The sequence below is a fragment of the Nansenia antarctica genome, assembly GCF_963989245.1.
Source record: "Nansenia antarctica genome assembly, chromosome: 17".
Taxonomy (NCBI): Eukaryota; Metazoa; Chordata; class Actinopteri; order Argentiniformes; family Microstomatidae; genus Nansenia; species Nansenia antarctica.
Genome location: NC_137687.1, coordinates 25,652,984 through 25,665,809, shown reverse-complemented (window position 1 = coordinate 25,665,809; position 12,826 = coordinate 25,652,984). Strand labels below are relative to the sequence as shown.

Sequence of the window (12,826 nt, the reverse complement as noted above, 5' to 3'; positions counted from 1 at the left end):
CCCTCCCCTATAGGGTCAGGGAATGAAAGCTTTTAGCGGCCATATCCTCAGTCGCAAATAGGTATGATCAAATATAGAATGCCTTTGGTGAGTTAAAAATAAAGAGGATGAGGAGAGAAGGAGAGAGGGAGAGAGAGAGAGGGGGAAGAGAGAGAGAGGGAGAGGGAGAGAGGGTAGCAATCCAGGAGAGAGATATAGAGGGAGAGAAGGAGAGAGAGGGAGAGAGAGAGGGGAAGAGAGAGAGAGGGAGAGGGAGAGAGGGTAGCAATCCAGGAGAGAGATATAGAGGGAGAGAAGGAGTTGGCGTGAGAGTGATTGAGAGAAGGAGAAATGCGAGATGATAGGGAGGGAGAGAGAGAGAGAGAGTGAGAGGTAAATAAATGCATAATTCTGGGTGTCTGCCTGCTCTTCTCTGAGGGGTGTGAGAGGCTGGCTCATGCTGTTTGGGGAGACAAATAGGTGTTTTTTCGGGGGGGAAACCTGAACTGTTCAAACAACTCCTGATGGAAACGCTGACCTCAAACAGGCATGGCTAATTGTGTGTGTGCGTATGTGTGTCCCTCCCTCCCTCCCTCCTTCCCTCCCTCCCTACCCTTCACCCTCTCTCTTCCTGCCCTCTCTCCCTCCCTCCCTCCCCACCCTCCCTCCCTCCCCACCGTCCCCTCCCTCCTCTCCCTCCCTCCCTCCCTCCCTCCCTCCTCTCCCTCCCTCTCTCCCTCCCTCCCTCCCTCCCTGCCCCCCCTCCTCCGTGCGTATGTGTGTGTGTGTGTGTGTGTGTGAGAGTGACAGCTAGAGAGTTTAATTACCAGTTACAGACTTGCTGTTAATCACAACACATTGTTCCGCAGTTCAAATGTCACACCTGTTCTTTCCTTCCACTCCCCTCCTCTCCCTCCCTCCCTCCCCTCCCCTCCTTTCTCTCCCCTCCTCTCCTTTCCCTCCCCTCCCCTCCCCTCCCTCCCATGTTCTTGTTTCATCTTCAGTCCTTTCCAGAGAGCATCTTGAAGGTGCTGTGTTCGATTCTCCCTCCCCTCCCTCCCTCCATCCCCCGTCCCCTCCCCTCCCTCCCTCCCTCCCCTCTCTCCCTCCCTCCCCACCCTTCATCCTCTCTCTCCCTCCCACCCTCCCTCCAACCTTCCTCCCTTCCTCCCCTCCCTCCCTCCTCTCCTCCCCTACCTCCCTTCCCTCCCCTCCCTCCCTTTCATTTGCTCAGCCCTGATTCTCAGCAGGCCTCGTGCCAACACTATTGTCCCTCTGTGTCCCTCCGTGTCAGCGTGCGTGATAGATTACACCGATCCATCCACATATTTCATAACCCGCCTCCCCCCTCCTCTCCTCTGCGGAGAGAGAGAAAGAAAAATACATTAAAATGTGTAGGAGGGAATAGCTTTTTTCTTCTTTTGTCTATTTTTATCCGGTCTGTTCTTTTTCCTCTCTTCTATCCCTCCCCTGAGTCGCCACGCTGCGTCCCATGTTCTCTCCTGAGTCCCCCCCCCCCCCACCCCCACACGTGCTCCCAAGGGGGAGGCTGGGGGAGGTAGAAATCGGAGGACGGGCTGGCGGGTTGTAATGGACGGAACGGAATCAGGGAATGGAGTCAAACACACGTTGCCACACACAGACATGGGTCACTCCACCAGACTCCCCTGGTTTCTACCTCCACCAGCCTCCCCTGGTGTTCTACCTCCCCCAGCCTCCCCTGGTGTTCTACCTCCACCAGCCTCCCCTGGTGTTCTAACTCCACCAGCCTCCCCTGGTGTTCTACCTCCCCCAGCCTCCCCTGGTGTTCTACCTCCACCAGCCTCCCCTGGTGGCGGGAGTTGGCAAATTTCAGATTTCTGATTTACCGCAGCAAGTAATAGACATGTTTTTTTTTTAAGATGACAAGAATATTTAGTCTAGAAGCTTTTCACCATCAGATATTAGCGAGTTGTTTGTCCGAGTTTTCTGCCTGTCGTGACTTTTGCTGTGATATGATTGGACAATTTCTATTTTGGGGCGTGGCTTAGCGATAGGTCCATTGATTGAATTCCGACACATGAGTGTGAGGTGGCAGACATGGACTGTTTCACCCAGGGGAGGCTGGGTGAGGTAGAAATCGGAGGACGAGCTCATTGGAATGCATGGAAGGGAATGAACCTCCACTCATTCCAATGAGCCCGATATACAGTAGGAACATAATTGAAGTACATTATAATAGAACCTGGCGTTACAAGTCATTACAAAAACACTGTAGGAATTACAGCATCGTTATGTGGAACGTGATGTAATTGATTCACAGCGGCACTTGTGAAACGGATCGCTTTGTTTTTACTTGCTAATGAGCATATCGTTACGTGAATAACTTTTAATTAGCGACAGTGTCAATTATCCCTCCATACGTGGCTTCTGTGTGTGTGTGTGTGTGTGTGTGTGTGTGTGTGTGTGTGTGTGTGTGTGTGCCTGTGTGTGTGTGCACGTGTGTGCACGTGTGTGCACATGTGTGTGTGTGTGCTTGCATGCGTGTGTGCATGTGTGTGTGTGTGTGTGTGTGTGTGTGTGTGTGTGTGTGTGTGTGTGCGCATGCGTGTGTGTGCTTGCATGCGTGTGGGGGTGTGTTGTGGGGGTGTGTATTTTGGTTTGTTTTGTTTTAATGAAGCCGTAATTCCAGCTTAGTAACTGCCAGTGCCAACTCTGAGCTGTGACAATGGCCCTGTCCAATTCACTCTGAGAAGTTGATTGGAATCTGGCTGGCTTTGCCTCCATCTGCTTTTTGGTGGGAAACAGAATAAAAGGCACTTGTGAGCTAATTCAGCTAATGGAAGGGTGAGCTATGGACGGCACTAAAGCAGAACTCGTGTAGATTTCAGACAAGGATCCTTTTCCTTATTGGTGCTGTACCAGACTGGTGCTGTCCCTGGTCCTCTCCCTGTGATTGGCAGTTCCGTTGTGTTGTGTCGTGTTGTGTTATGCTGTGTTGTGTTGTGCTGTGCTGTATTGTATTGTATTAAAGTCTATTGTATTGTATGGTATTGTATTGCATTGTAAAGTCCTTTGAATTGCCCCTGTTGTATGAAATGTGCTATACAAATAAACGTGCCTTGCCTTGCCTATTGTATTGTACATTTCAATGTAGGAAATGTCTTCTACAAATCCAGTTTGAACGATTGTGATTGGCTGTTTCCTCAGACAATTGTTTGTGATTGGCTGTTTGTGATTGGCTGTTTCCTCAGACGACTGTTTGTGATTGGCTGTTTCCTCAGACGGCTGTTTGTGATTGGCTGTTTCCTCAGACGGCTGTTTGTGATTGGCTGTTTCCTCAGACGGCTGTTTGTGATTGGCTGTTTCCTCAGACGACAGTTTGTGATTGGCTGTTTCCTCAGACGACTGTTTGTGATTGGCTGTTTGTGATTGGCTGTTTCCTCAGATGACTATTTGTGATTGGCTGTTTTCTCAGACGACAGTTTGTGATTGGCTGTTTCCTCAGACGACTGTTTGTGATTGGCTGTTTCCTCAGACGACTGTTTGTGATTGTCTGTTTCCTCAGACGGCTGTTTGTGATTGGCTGTTTCCTCAGACGACTGTTTGTGATTGGCTGTTTCCTCAGACGACTGTTTGTGATTGGCTGTTTCCTCAGACGGCTGTTTGTGATTGGCTGTTTCCTCAGACGACTGTTTGTGATTGGCTGTTTCCTCAGACGACTGTTTGTGATTGGCTGTTTCCTCAGACGACAGTTTGTGATTGGCTGTTTCCTCAGACGGCTGTTTGTGATTGGCTGTTTCCTCAGACGGCTGTTTGTGATTGGCTGTTTCCTCAGACGACAGTTTGTGATTGGCTGTTTCCTCAGACGACTGTTTGTGATTGGCTGTTTGTGATTGGCTGTTTCCTCAGACGGCTGTTTGTGATTGGCTGTTTCCTCAGACGACTGTTTGTGATTGGCTGTTTCCTCAGACGACTGTTTGTGATTAGCTGTTTCCTCAGACGGCTGTTTGTGATTGGCTGTTTCCTCAGAAGGCTGTTTGTGATTGGCTGTTTCCTCAGACGGCTGTTTGTGATTGGCTGTTTCCTCAGACGGCTGTTTGTGATTGGCTGTTTCCTCAGACGGCTGTTTGTGATTGGCTGTTTCCTCAGATGACAGTTTGTGATTGGCTGTTTCCTCAGACGACTGTTTGTGATTGGCTGTTTGGGATTGGCTGTTTCCTCAGATGACTGTTTGTGATTGGCTGTTTCCTCAGACGACAGTTTGTGATTGTCTGTTTCCTCAGACGACTGTTTGTGATTGGCTGTTTCCTCAGACGGCTGTTTGTGATTGGCTGTTTCCTCAGACGGCTGTTTGTGATTGGCTGTTTCCTCAGATGACAGTTTGTGATTGGCTGTTTCCTCAGACGACTGTTTGTGATTGGCTGTTTGTGATTGGCTGTTTCCTCAGATGACTGTTTGTGATTGGCTGTTTCCTCAGACGACAGTTTGTGATTGGCTGTTTCCTCAGACGACTGTTTGTGATTGTCTGTTTCCTCAGACGACTGTTTGTGATTGGCTGTTTCCTCAGACGGCTGTTTGTGATTGGCTGTTTCCTCAGACGACTGTTTGTGATTGGCTGTTTCCTCAGACGACTGTTTGTGATTGGCTGTTTCCTCAGACGGCTGTTTGTGATTGGCTGTTTCCTCAGACGGCTGTTTGTGATTGGCTGTTTCCTCAGACGGCTGTTTGTGATTGGCTGTTTCCTCAGACGACAGTTTGTGATTGGCTGTTTCCTCAGACGACTGTTTGTGATTGGCTGTTTGTGATTGGCTGTTTCCTCAGATGACTGTTTGTGATTGGCTGTTTCCTCAGACGACAGTTTGTGATTGGCTGTTTCCTCAGACGACTGTTTGTGATTGGCTGTTTCCTCAGACGACTGTTTGTGATTGGCTGTTTCCTCAGACGACTGTTTGTGATTGGCTGTTTCCTCAGACGGCTGTTTGTGATTGGCTGTTTCCTCAGACGACTGTTTGTGATTGGCTGTTTCCTCAGACGGCTGTTTGTGATTGGCTGTTTCCTCAGACGGCTGTGTGTGATTGGCTGTTTCCTCAGACAATTGTTTGTGATTGGCTGTTTGTGATTGGCTGTTTCCTCAGACGACAGTTTGTGATTGGCTGTTTCCTCAGACGACTGTTTGTGATTGGCTGTTTCCTCAGACGACTGTTTGTGATTGGCTGTTTCCTCAGACGACTGTTTGTGATTGGCTGTTTCCTCAGACGGCTGTTTGTGATTGGCTGTTTCCTCAGACGACTGTTTGTGATTGGCTGTTCCCTCAGACGGCTGTTTGTGATTGGCTGTTTCCTCAGACGGCTGTTTGTGATTGGCTGTTTCCTCAGACGGCTGTTTGTGATTGGCTGTTTCCTCAGACGACAGTTTGTGATTGGCTGTTTCCTCAGACGACTGTTTGTGATTCGCTGTTTGTGATTGGCTGTTTCACAGACGGCTGTTTGTGATTGGCTGTTTCCTCAGACGACTGTTTGTGATTGGCTGTTTCCTCAGACGACTGTTTGTGATTGGCTGTTTCCTCAGACGACTGTTTGTGATTGGCTGTTTCCTCAGACGACAGTTTGTGATTGGCTGTTTCCTCAGACGGCTGTTTGTGATTGGCTGTTTCCTCAGACGGCTGTTTGTGATTGGCTGTTTCCTCAGATGACAGTTTGTGATTGGCTGTTTCCTCAGACGACTGTTTGTGATTGGCTGTTTCCTCAGATGACTTTTTGTGATTGGCTGTTTCCTCAGACGACAGTTTGTGATTGGCTGTTTCCTCAGACGACTGTTTGTGATTGGCTGTTTGTGATTGGCTGTTTCCTCAGATGACTGTTTGTGATTGGCTGTTTCCTCAGACGACAGTTTGTGATTGGCTGTTTCCTCAGACGACTGTTTGTGATTGGCTGTTTCCTCAGACGACTGTTTGTGATTGGCTGTTTCCTCAGACGACTGTTTGTGATTGGCTGTTTCCTCAGACGGCTGTTTGTGATTGGCTGTTTCCTCAGACGACTGTTTGTGATTGGCTGTTTCCTCAGACGACTGTTTGTGATTGGCTGTTTCCTCAGACGGCTGTTTGTGATTGGCTGTTTCCTCAGACGGCTGTGTGTGATTGGCTGTTTCCTCAGACAATTGTTTGTGATTGGCTGTTTGTGATTGGCTGTTTCCTCAGACGACAGTTTGTGATTGGCTGTTTCCTCAGACGACTGTTTGTGATTGGCTGTTTCCTCAGACGACTGTTTGTGATTGGCTGTTTCCTCAGACGACTGTTTGTGATTGGCTGTTTCCTCAGACAATTGTTTGTGATTGGCTGTTTGTGATTGGCTGTTTCCTCAGACGACTGTTTGTGATTGGCTGTTTCCTCAGACTGCTGTTTGTGATTGGCTGTTTCCTCAGACGGCTGTTTGTGATTGGCTGTTTCCTCAGACGGCTGTTTGTCATTGGCTGTTTCCTCAGACGACAGTTTGTGATTGGCTGTTTCCTCAGACGACTGTTTGTGATTCGCTGTTTGTGATTGGCTGTTTCACAGACGGCTGTTTGTGATTGGCTGTTTCCTCAGACGACTGTTTGTGATTGGCTGTTTCCTCAGACGACTGTTTGTGATGGGCTGTTTCCTCAGACGACTGTTTGTGATTGGCTGTTTCCTCAGACGACAGTTTGTGATTGGCTGTTTCCTCAGACGGCTGTTTGTGATTGGCTGTTTCCTCAGACGGCTGTTTGTGATTGGCTGTTTCCTCAGATGACAGTTTGTGATTGGCTGTTTCCTCAGACGACTGTTTGTGATTGGCTGTTTCCTCAGATGACTGTTTGTGATTGGCTGTTTCCTCAGACGACAGTTTGTGATTGGCTGTTTCCTCAGACGACTGTTTGTGATTGGCTGTTTCCTCAGACGACTGTTTGTGATTGGCTGTTTCCTCAGACGGCTGTTTGTGATTGGCTGTTTCCTCAGACGACTGTTTGTGATTGGCTGTTTCCTCAGACGACTGTTTGTGATTGGCTGTTTCCTCAGACAGCTGTTTGTGATTGGCTGTTTCCTCAGACGGCTGTTTGTGATTGGCTGTTTCCTCAGACGGCTGTTTGTGATTGGCTGTTTCCTCAGACGACAGTTTGTGATTGGCTGTTTCCTCAGACGACTGTTTGTGATTGGCTGTTTGTGATTGGCTGTTTCCTCAGATGACTGTTTGTGATTGGCTGTTTCCTCAAACGACAGTTTGTGATTGGCTGTTTCCTCAGACGACTGTTTGTGATTGGCTGTTTCCTCAGACGACTGTTTGTGATTGGCTGTTTCCTCAGAAGGCTGTTTGTGATTGGCTGTTTCCTCAGACGACTGTTTGTGATTGGCTGTTTCCTCAGACGACTGTTTGTGATTGGCTGTTTCCTCAGACGACAGTTTGTGATTGGCTGTTTCCTCAGACGGCTGTTTGTGATTGGCTGTTTCCTCAGACGGCTGTTTGTGATTGGCTGTTTCCTCAGATGACAGTTTGTGATTGGCTGTTTCCTCAGACGACTGTTTGTGATTGGCTGTTTCCTCAGATGACTTTTTGTGATTGGCTGTTTCCTCAGACGACAGTTTGTGATTGGCTGTTTCCTCAGACGACTGTTTGTGATTGGCTGTTTGTGATTGGCTGTTTCCTCAGATGACTGTTTGTGATTGGCTGTTTCCTCAGACGACAGTTTGTGATTGGCTGTTTCCTCAGACGACTGTTTGTGATTGGCTGTTTCCTCAGACGACTGTTTGTGATTGGCTGTTTCCTCAGACGACTGTTTGTGATTGGCTGTTTCCTCAGACGGCTGTTTGTGATTGGCTGTTTCCTCAGACGACTGTTTGTGATTGGCTGTTTCCTCAGACGACTGTTTGTGATTGGCTGTTTCCTCAGACGGCTGTTTGTGATTGGCTGTTTCCTCAGACGGCTGTGTGTGATTGGCTGTTTCCTCAGACAATTGTTTGTGATTGGCTGTTTGTGATTGGCTGTTTCCTCAGACGACAGTTTGTGATTGGCTGTTTCCTCAGACGACTGTTTGTGATTGGCTGTTTCCTCAGACGACTGTTTGTGATTGGCTGTTTCCTCAGACGACTGTTTGTGATTGGCTGTTTCCTCAGACAATTGTTTGTGATTGGCTGTTTGTGATTGGCTGTTTCCTCAGACGACTGTTTGTGATTGGCTGTTTCCTCAGACTGCTGTTTGTGATTGGCTGTTTCCTCAGACGGCTGTTTGTGATTGGCTGTTTCCTCAGACGGCTGTTTGTCATTGGCTGTTTCCTCAGACGACAGTTTGTGATTGGCTGTTTCCTCAGACGACTGTTTGTGATTCGCTGTTTGTGATTGGCTGTTTCACAGACGGCTGTTTGTGATTGGCTGTTTCCTCAGACGACTGTTTGTGATTGGCTGTTTCCTCAGACGACTGTTTGTGATGGGCTGTTTCCTCAGACGACTGTTTGTGATTGGCTGTTTCCTCAGACGACAGTTTGTGATTGGCTGTTTCCTCAGACGGCTGTTTGTGATTGGCTGTTTCCTCAGACGGCTGTTTGTGATTGGCTGTTTCCTCAGATGACAGTTTGTGATTGGCTGTTTCCTCAGACGACTGTTTGTGATTGGCTGTTTCCTCAGATGACTGTTTGTGATTGGCTGTTTCCTCAGACGACAGTTTGTGATTGGCTGTTTCCTCAGACGACTGTTTGTGATTGGCTGTTTCCTCAGACGACTGTTTGTGATTGGCTGTTTCCTCAGACGGCTGTTTGTGATTGGCTGTTTCCTCAGACGACTGTTTGTGATTGGCTGTTTCCTCAGACGACTGTTTGTGATTGGCTGTTTCCTCAGACAGCTGTTTGTGATTGGCTGTTTCCTCAGACGGCTGTTTGTGATTGGCTGTTTCCTCAGACGGCTGTTTGTGATTGGCTGTTTCCTCAGACGACAGTTTGTGATTGGCTGTTTCCTCAGACGACTGTTTGTGATTGGCTGTTTGTGATTGGCTGTTTCCTCAGATGACTGTTTGTGATTGGCTGTTTCCTCAAACGACAGTTTGTGATTGGCTGTTTCCTCAGACGACTGTTTGTGATTGGCTGTTTCCTCAGACGACTGTTTGTGATTGGCTGTTTCCTCAGAAGGCTGTTTGTGATTGGCTGTTTCCTCAGACGACTGTTTGTGATTGGCTGTTTCCTCAGATGACTGTTTGTGATTGGCTGTTTCCTCAGACGACAGTTTGTGATTGGCTGTTTCCTCAGACGGCTGTTTGTGATTGGCTGTTTCCTCAGACGACAGTTTGTGATTGGCAGTTTGTGATTGGCTGTTTCCTCAGATGACTGTTTGTGATTGGCTGTTTCCTCAGACGACAGTTTGTGATTGGCTGTTTCCTCAGACGACTGTTTGTGATTGGCTGTTTCCTCAGACGACTGTTTGTGATTGGCTGTTTCCTCAGACGACTGTTTGTGATTGGCTGTTTCCTCAGACGGCTGTTTGTGATTGGCTGTTTCCTCAGACGACTGTTTGTGATTGGCTGTTTCCTCAGACGGCTGTTTGTGATTCGCTGTTTCCTCAGACAATTGTTTGTGATTGGCTGTTTGTGATTGGCTGTTTCCTCAGACGACAGTTTGTGATTGGCTGTTTCCTCAGACGACTGTTTGTGATTGGCTGTTTCCTCAGACGACTGTTTGTGATTGGCTGTTTCCTCAGACGACTGTTTGTGATTGGCTGTTTCCTCAGACGGCTGTTTGTGATTGGCTGTTTCCTCAGACGACTGTTTGTGATTGGCTGTTTCCTCAGACGGCTGTTTGAGATTGGCTGTTTCCTCAGACGGCTGTTTGTGATTGGCTGTTTCCTCAGACGGCTGTTTGTGATTGGCTGTTTCCTCAGACGACAGTTTGTGATTGGCTGTTTCCTCAGACGACTGTTTGTGATTCGCTGTTTGTGATTGGCTGTTTCCTCAGACGGCTGTTTGTGATTGGCTGTTTCCTCAGACGACTGTTTGTGATTGGCTGTTTCCTCAGACGACTGTTTGTGATTGGCTGTTTCCTCAGACGACTGTTTGTGATTGGCTGTTTCCTCAGACGGCTGTTTGTGATTCGCTGTTTCCTCAGACGACAGTTTGTGATTGGCTGTTTCCTCAGACGACTGTTTGTGATTGGCTGTTTCCTCAGATGACTGTTTGTGATTGGCTGTTTCCTCAGACGACAGTTTGTGATTGGCTGTTTCCTCAGACGACTGTTTGTGATTGGCTGTTTCCTCAGACGACTGTTTGTGATTGGCTGTTTCCTCAGACGGCTGTTTGTGATTGGTTGTTTCCTCAGACGACTGTTTGTGATTGGCTGTTTCCTCAGACGGCTGTTTGTGATTGGCTGTTTCCTCAGACAATTGTTTGTGATTGGCTGTTTGTGATTGGCTGTTTCCTCAGACGACTGTTTGTGATTGGCTGTTTCCTCAGACGGCTGTTTGTGATTGGCTGTTTCCTCAGACGGCTGTTTGTGATTGGCTGTTTCCTCAGACGGCTGTTTGTGATTGGCTGTTTCCTCAGACGACTGTTTGTGATTGGCTGTTTCCTCAGACGGCTGTTTGTGATTGGCTGTTTCCTCAGACGACAGTTTGTGATTGGCTGTTTCCTCAGACGACTGTTTGTGATTGGCTGTTTGTGATTGGCTGTTTCCTCAGACGGCTGTTTGTGATTGGCTGTTTCCTCAGACGACTGTTTGTGATTAGCTGTTTCCTCAGACGACTGTTTGTGATTGGCTGTTTCCTCAGACGACAGTTTGTGATTGGCTGTTTCCTCAGACGGCTGTTTGTGATTGGCTGTTTCCTCTGACGGCTGTTTGTGATTGGCTGTTTCCTCAGATGACAGTTTGTGATTGGCTGTTTCCTCAGACAATTGTTTGTGATTGGCTGTTTGTGATTGGCTGTTTCCTCAGACGACAGTTTGTGATTGGCTGTTTCCTCAGACGGCTGTTTGTGATTGGTTGTTTCCTCAGACGACTGTTTGTGATTGGCTGTTTCCTCAGACGGCTGTTTGTGATTGGCTGTTTCCTCAGACAATTGTTTGTGATTGGCTGTTTGTGATTGGCTGTTTCCTCAGACGACTGTTTGTGATTGGCTGTTTCCTCAGACGGCTGTTTGTGATTGGCTGTTTCCTCAGACGGCTGTTTGTGATTGGCTGTTTCCTCAGACGGCTGTTTGTGATTGGCTGTTTCCTCAGACGACTGTTTGTGATTGGCTGTTTCCTCAGACGGCTGTTTGTGATTGGCTGTTTCCTCAGACGACAGTTTGTGATTGGCTGTTTCCTCAGACGACTGTTTGTGATTGGCTGTTTGTGATTGGCTGTTTCCTCAGACGGCTGTTTGTGATTGGCTGTTTCCTCAGACGACTGTTTGTGATTAGCTGTTTCCTCAGACGACTGTTTGTGATTGGCTGTTTCCTCAGACGACAGTTTGTGATTGGCTGTTTCCTCAGACGGCTGTTTGTGATTGGCTGTTTCCTCTGACGGCTGTTTGTGATTGGCTGTTTCCTCAGATGACAGTTTGTGATTGGCTGTTTCCTCAGACGACTGTTTGTGATTGGCTGTTTCCTCAGATGACTGTTTGTGATTGGCTGTTTCCTCAGACGACAGTTTGTGATTGGCTGTTTCCTCAGACGACTGTTTGTGATTGGCTGTTTCCTCAGACGACTGTTTGTGATTGGCTGTTTCCTCAGACGACTGTTTGTGATTGGCTGTTTCCTCAGACGACAGTTTGTGATTGGCTGTTTCCTCAGACGACTGTTTGTGATTGGCTGTTTCCTCAGACGGCTGTTTGTGATTGGCTGTTTCCTCAGACGACTGTTTGTGATTGGCTGTTTCCTCAGACGACTGTTTGTGATTGGCTGTTTCCTCAGACGACAGTTTGTGATTGGCTGTTTCCTCAGACGACTGTTTGTGATTGGCTGTTTCCTCAGACGACAGTTTGTGATTGGCTGTTTCCTCAGACAACTGTTTGTGATTGGCTGTTTCCTCAGACGACCCCCAGAGCACGCCGGGGCTCCTGGCGGCGGCGGCGTCCCTGAGAGAGAGCTCCGCCTTCCTGCAGTCAGAGGCCATGCGGCCGGCCAACGACCCCAAGGAGCGCGACCCCTCCCACGTCCGCATGCTGAATGACGTCCTCCGGGACCTGGAGAAGAGCTTCATCATCCCCCAGCCCCCTCCTGGCGTCTACAGGTACTGCACCAGGGAGGGAGGGAGGGAGGGAGGGAGTGACTGACTGACTGACTGACTGACTGACTGACTGACTGACTGACTTAGTGTGTTATGTGTGACACAACGGGCGGGTGGGGGGGAGGGAGGGAGGGTTGGAGGGAGGGAGGGAGGGAGGGAGTGACTGACTGACTGAGTGTGTTATGTGTGACACAACGGGCGGGTGGGTGGGAGGGAGGGAGGGATGGAGGGAGGGTTGGAGGGAGGGAGGGAGGGTTGGAGGGAGGGTTGGAGGGAGGGAGGGAGGGTTGGAGGGAGGGAGGGAGGGAGGGTTGGAGGGAGGGAGGGAGGGAGGGTTGGAGGGAGGGAGGGAGGGAGTGAGGGAGGGAGTGAGTGAGGGAGGGAGGGAGGGAGGGAGGGAGGGAGGGAGGGAGGGAGAGGGGGTGCGTGCGTGCGTTCGGACAACATGCTACGAGACCTGGAGAAGAGCTCCATTGCCCCTTATGGTCTATAGGTATCAATACATAAATCAATCAATCAATCAATCAATCAATCATTACAAACAGACAGGCATCTACAGGTAAACAATATTGTACAGTATCTTTATAGTTATAGCTCACCAATAGATCAGATACTGTGGAACAACCCCCTTCTAATACAAACCTCCCAGACGCCACACCAGCAACATGATA

At 48.7% G+C, this 12,826-nt stretch overlaps 1 protein-coding gene across 1 annotated transcript in view; it reads left to right on the top strand.

Moving 5' to 3' along the window:
* Nucleotides 1-12,826, top strand: part of naaladl2 (N-acetylated alpha-linked acidic dipeptidase like 2) — a gene marked incomplete at both ends in the record, with an annotated part of 166,210 nt that overhangs the window by 146,847 nt on the left and 6,537 nt on the right. The window contains one exon of the mRNA XM_080547415.1: nucleotides 11,960-12,158. Within this exon, the coding sequence (XP_080403541.1) occupies nucleotides 11,960-12,158 (199 nt within the window). The remainder of the gene's footprint in view (nucleotides 1-11,959; nucleotides 12,159-12,826) is intronic.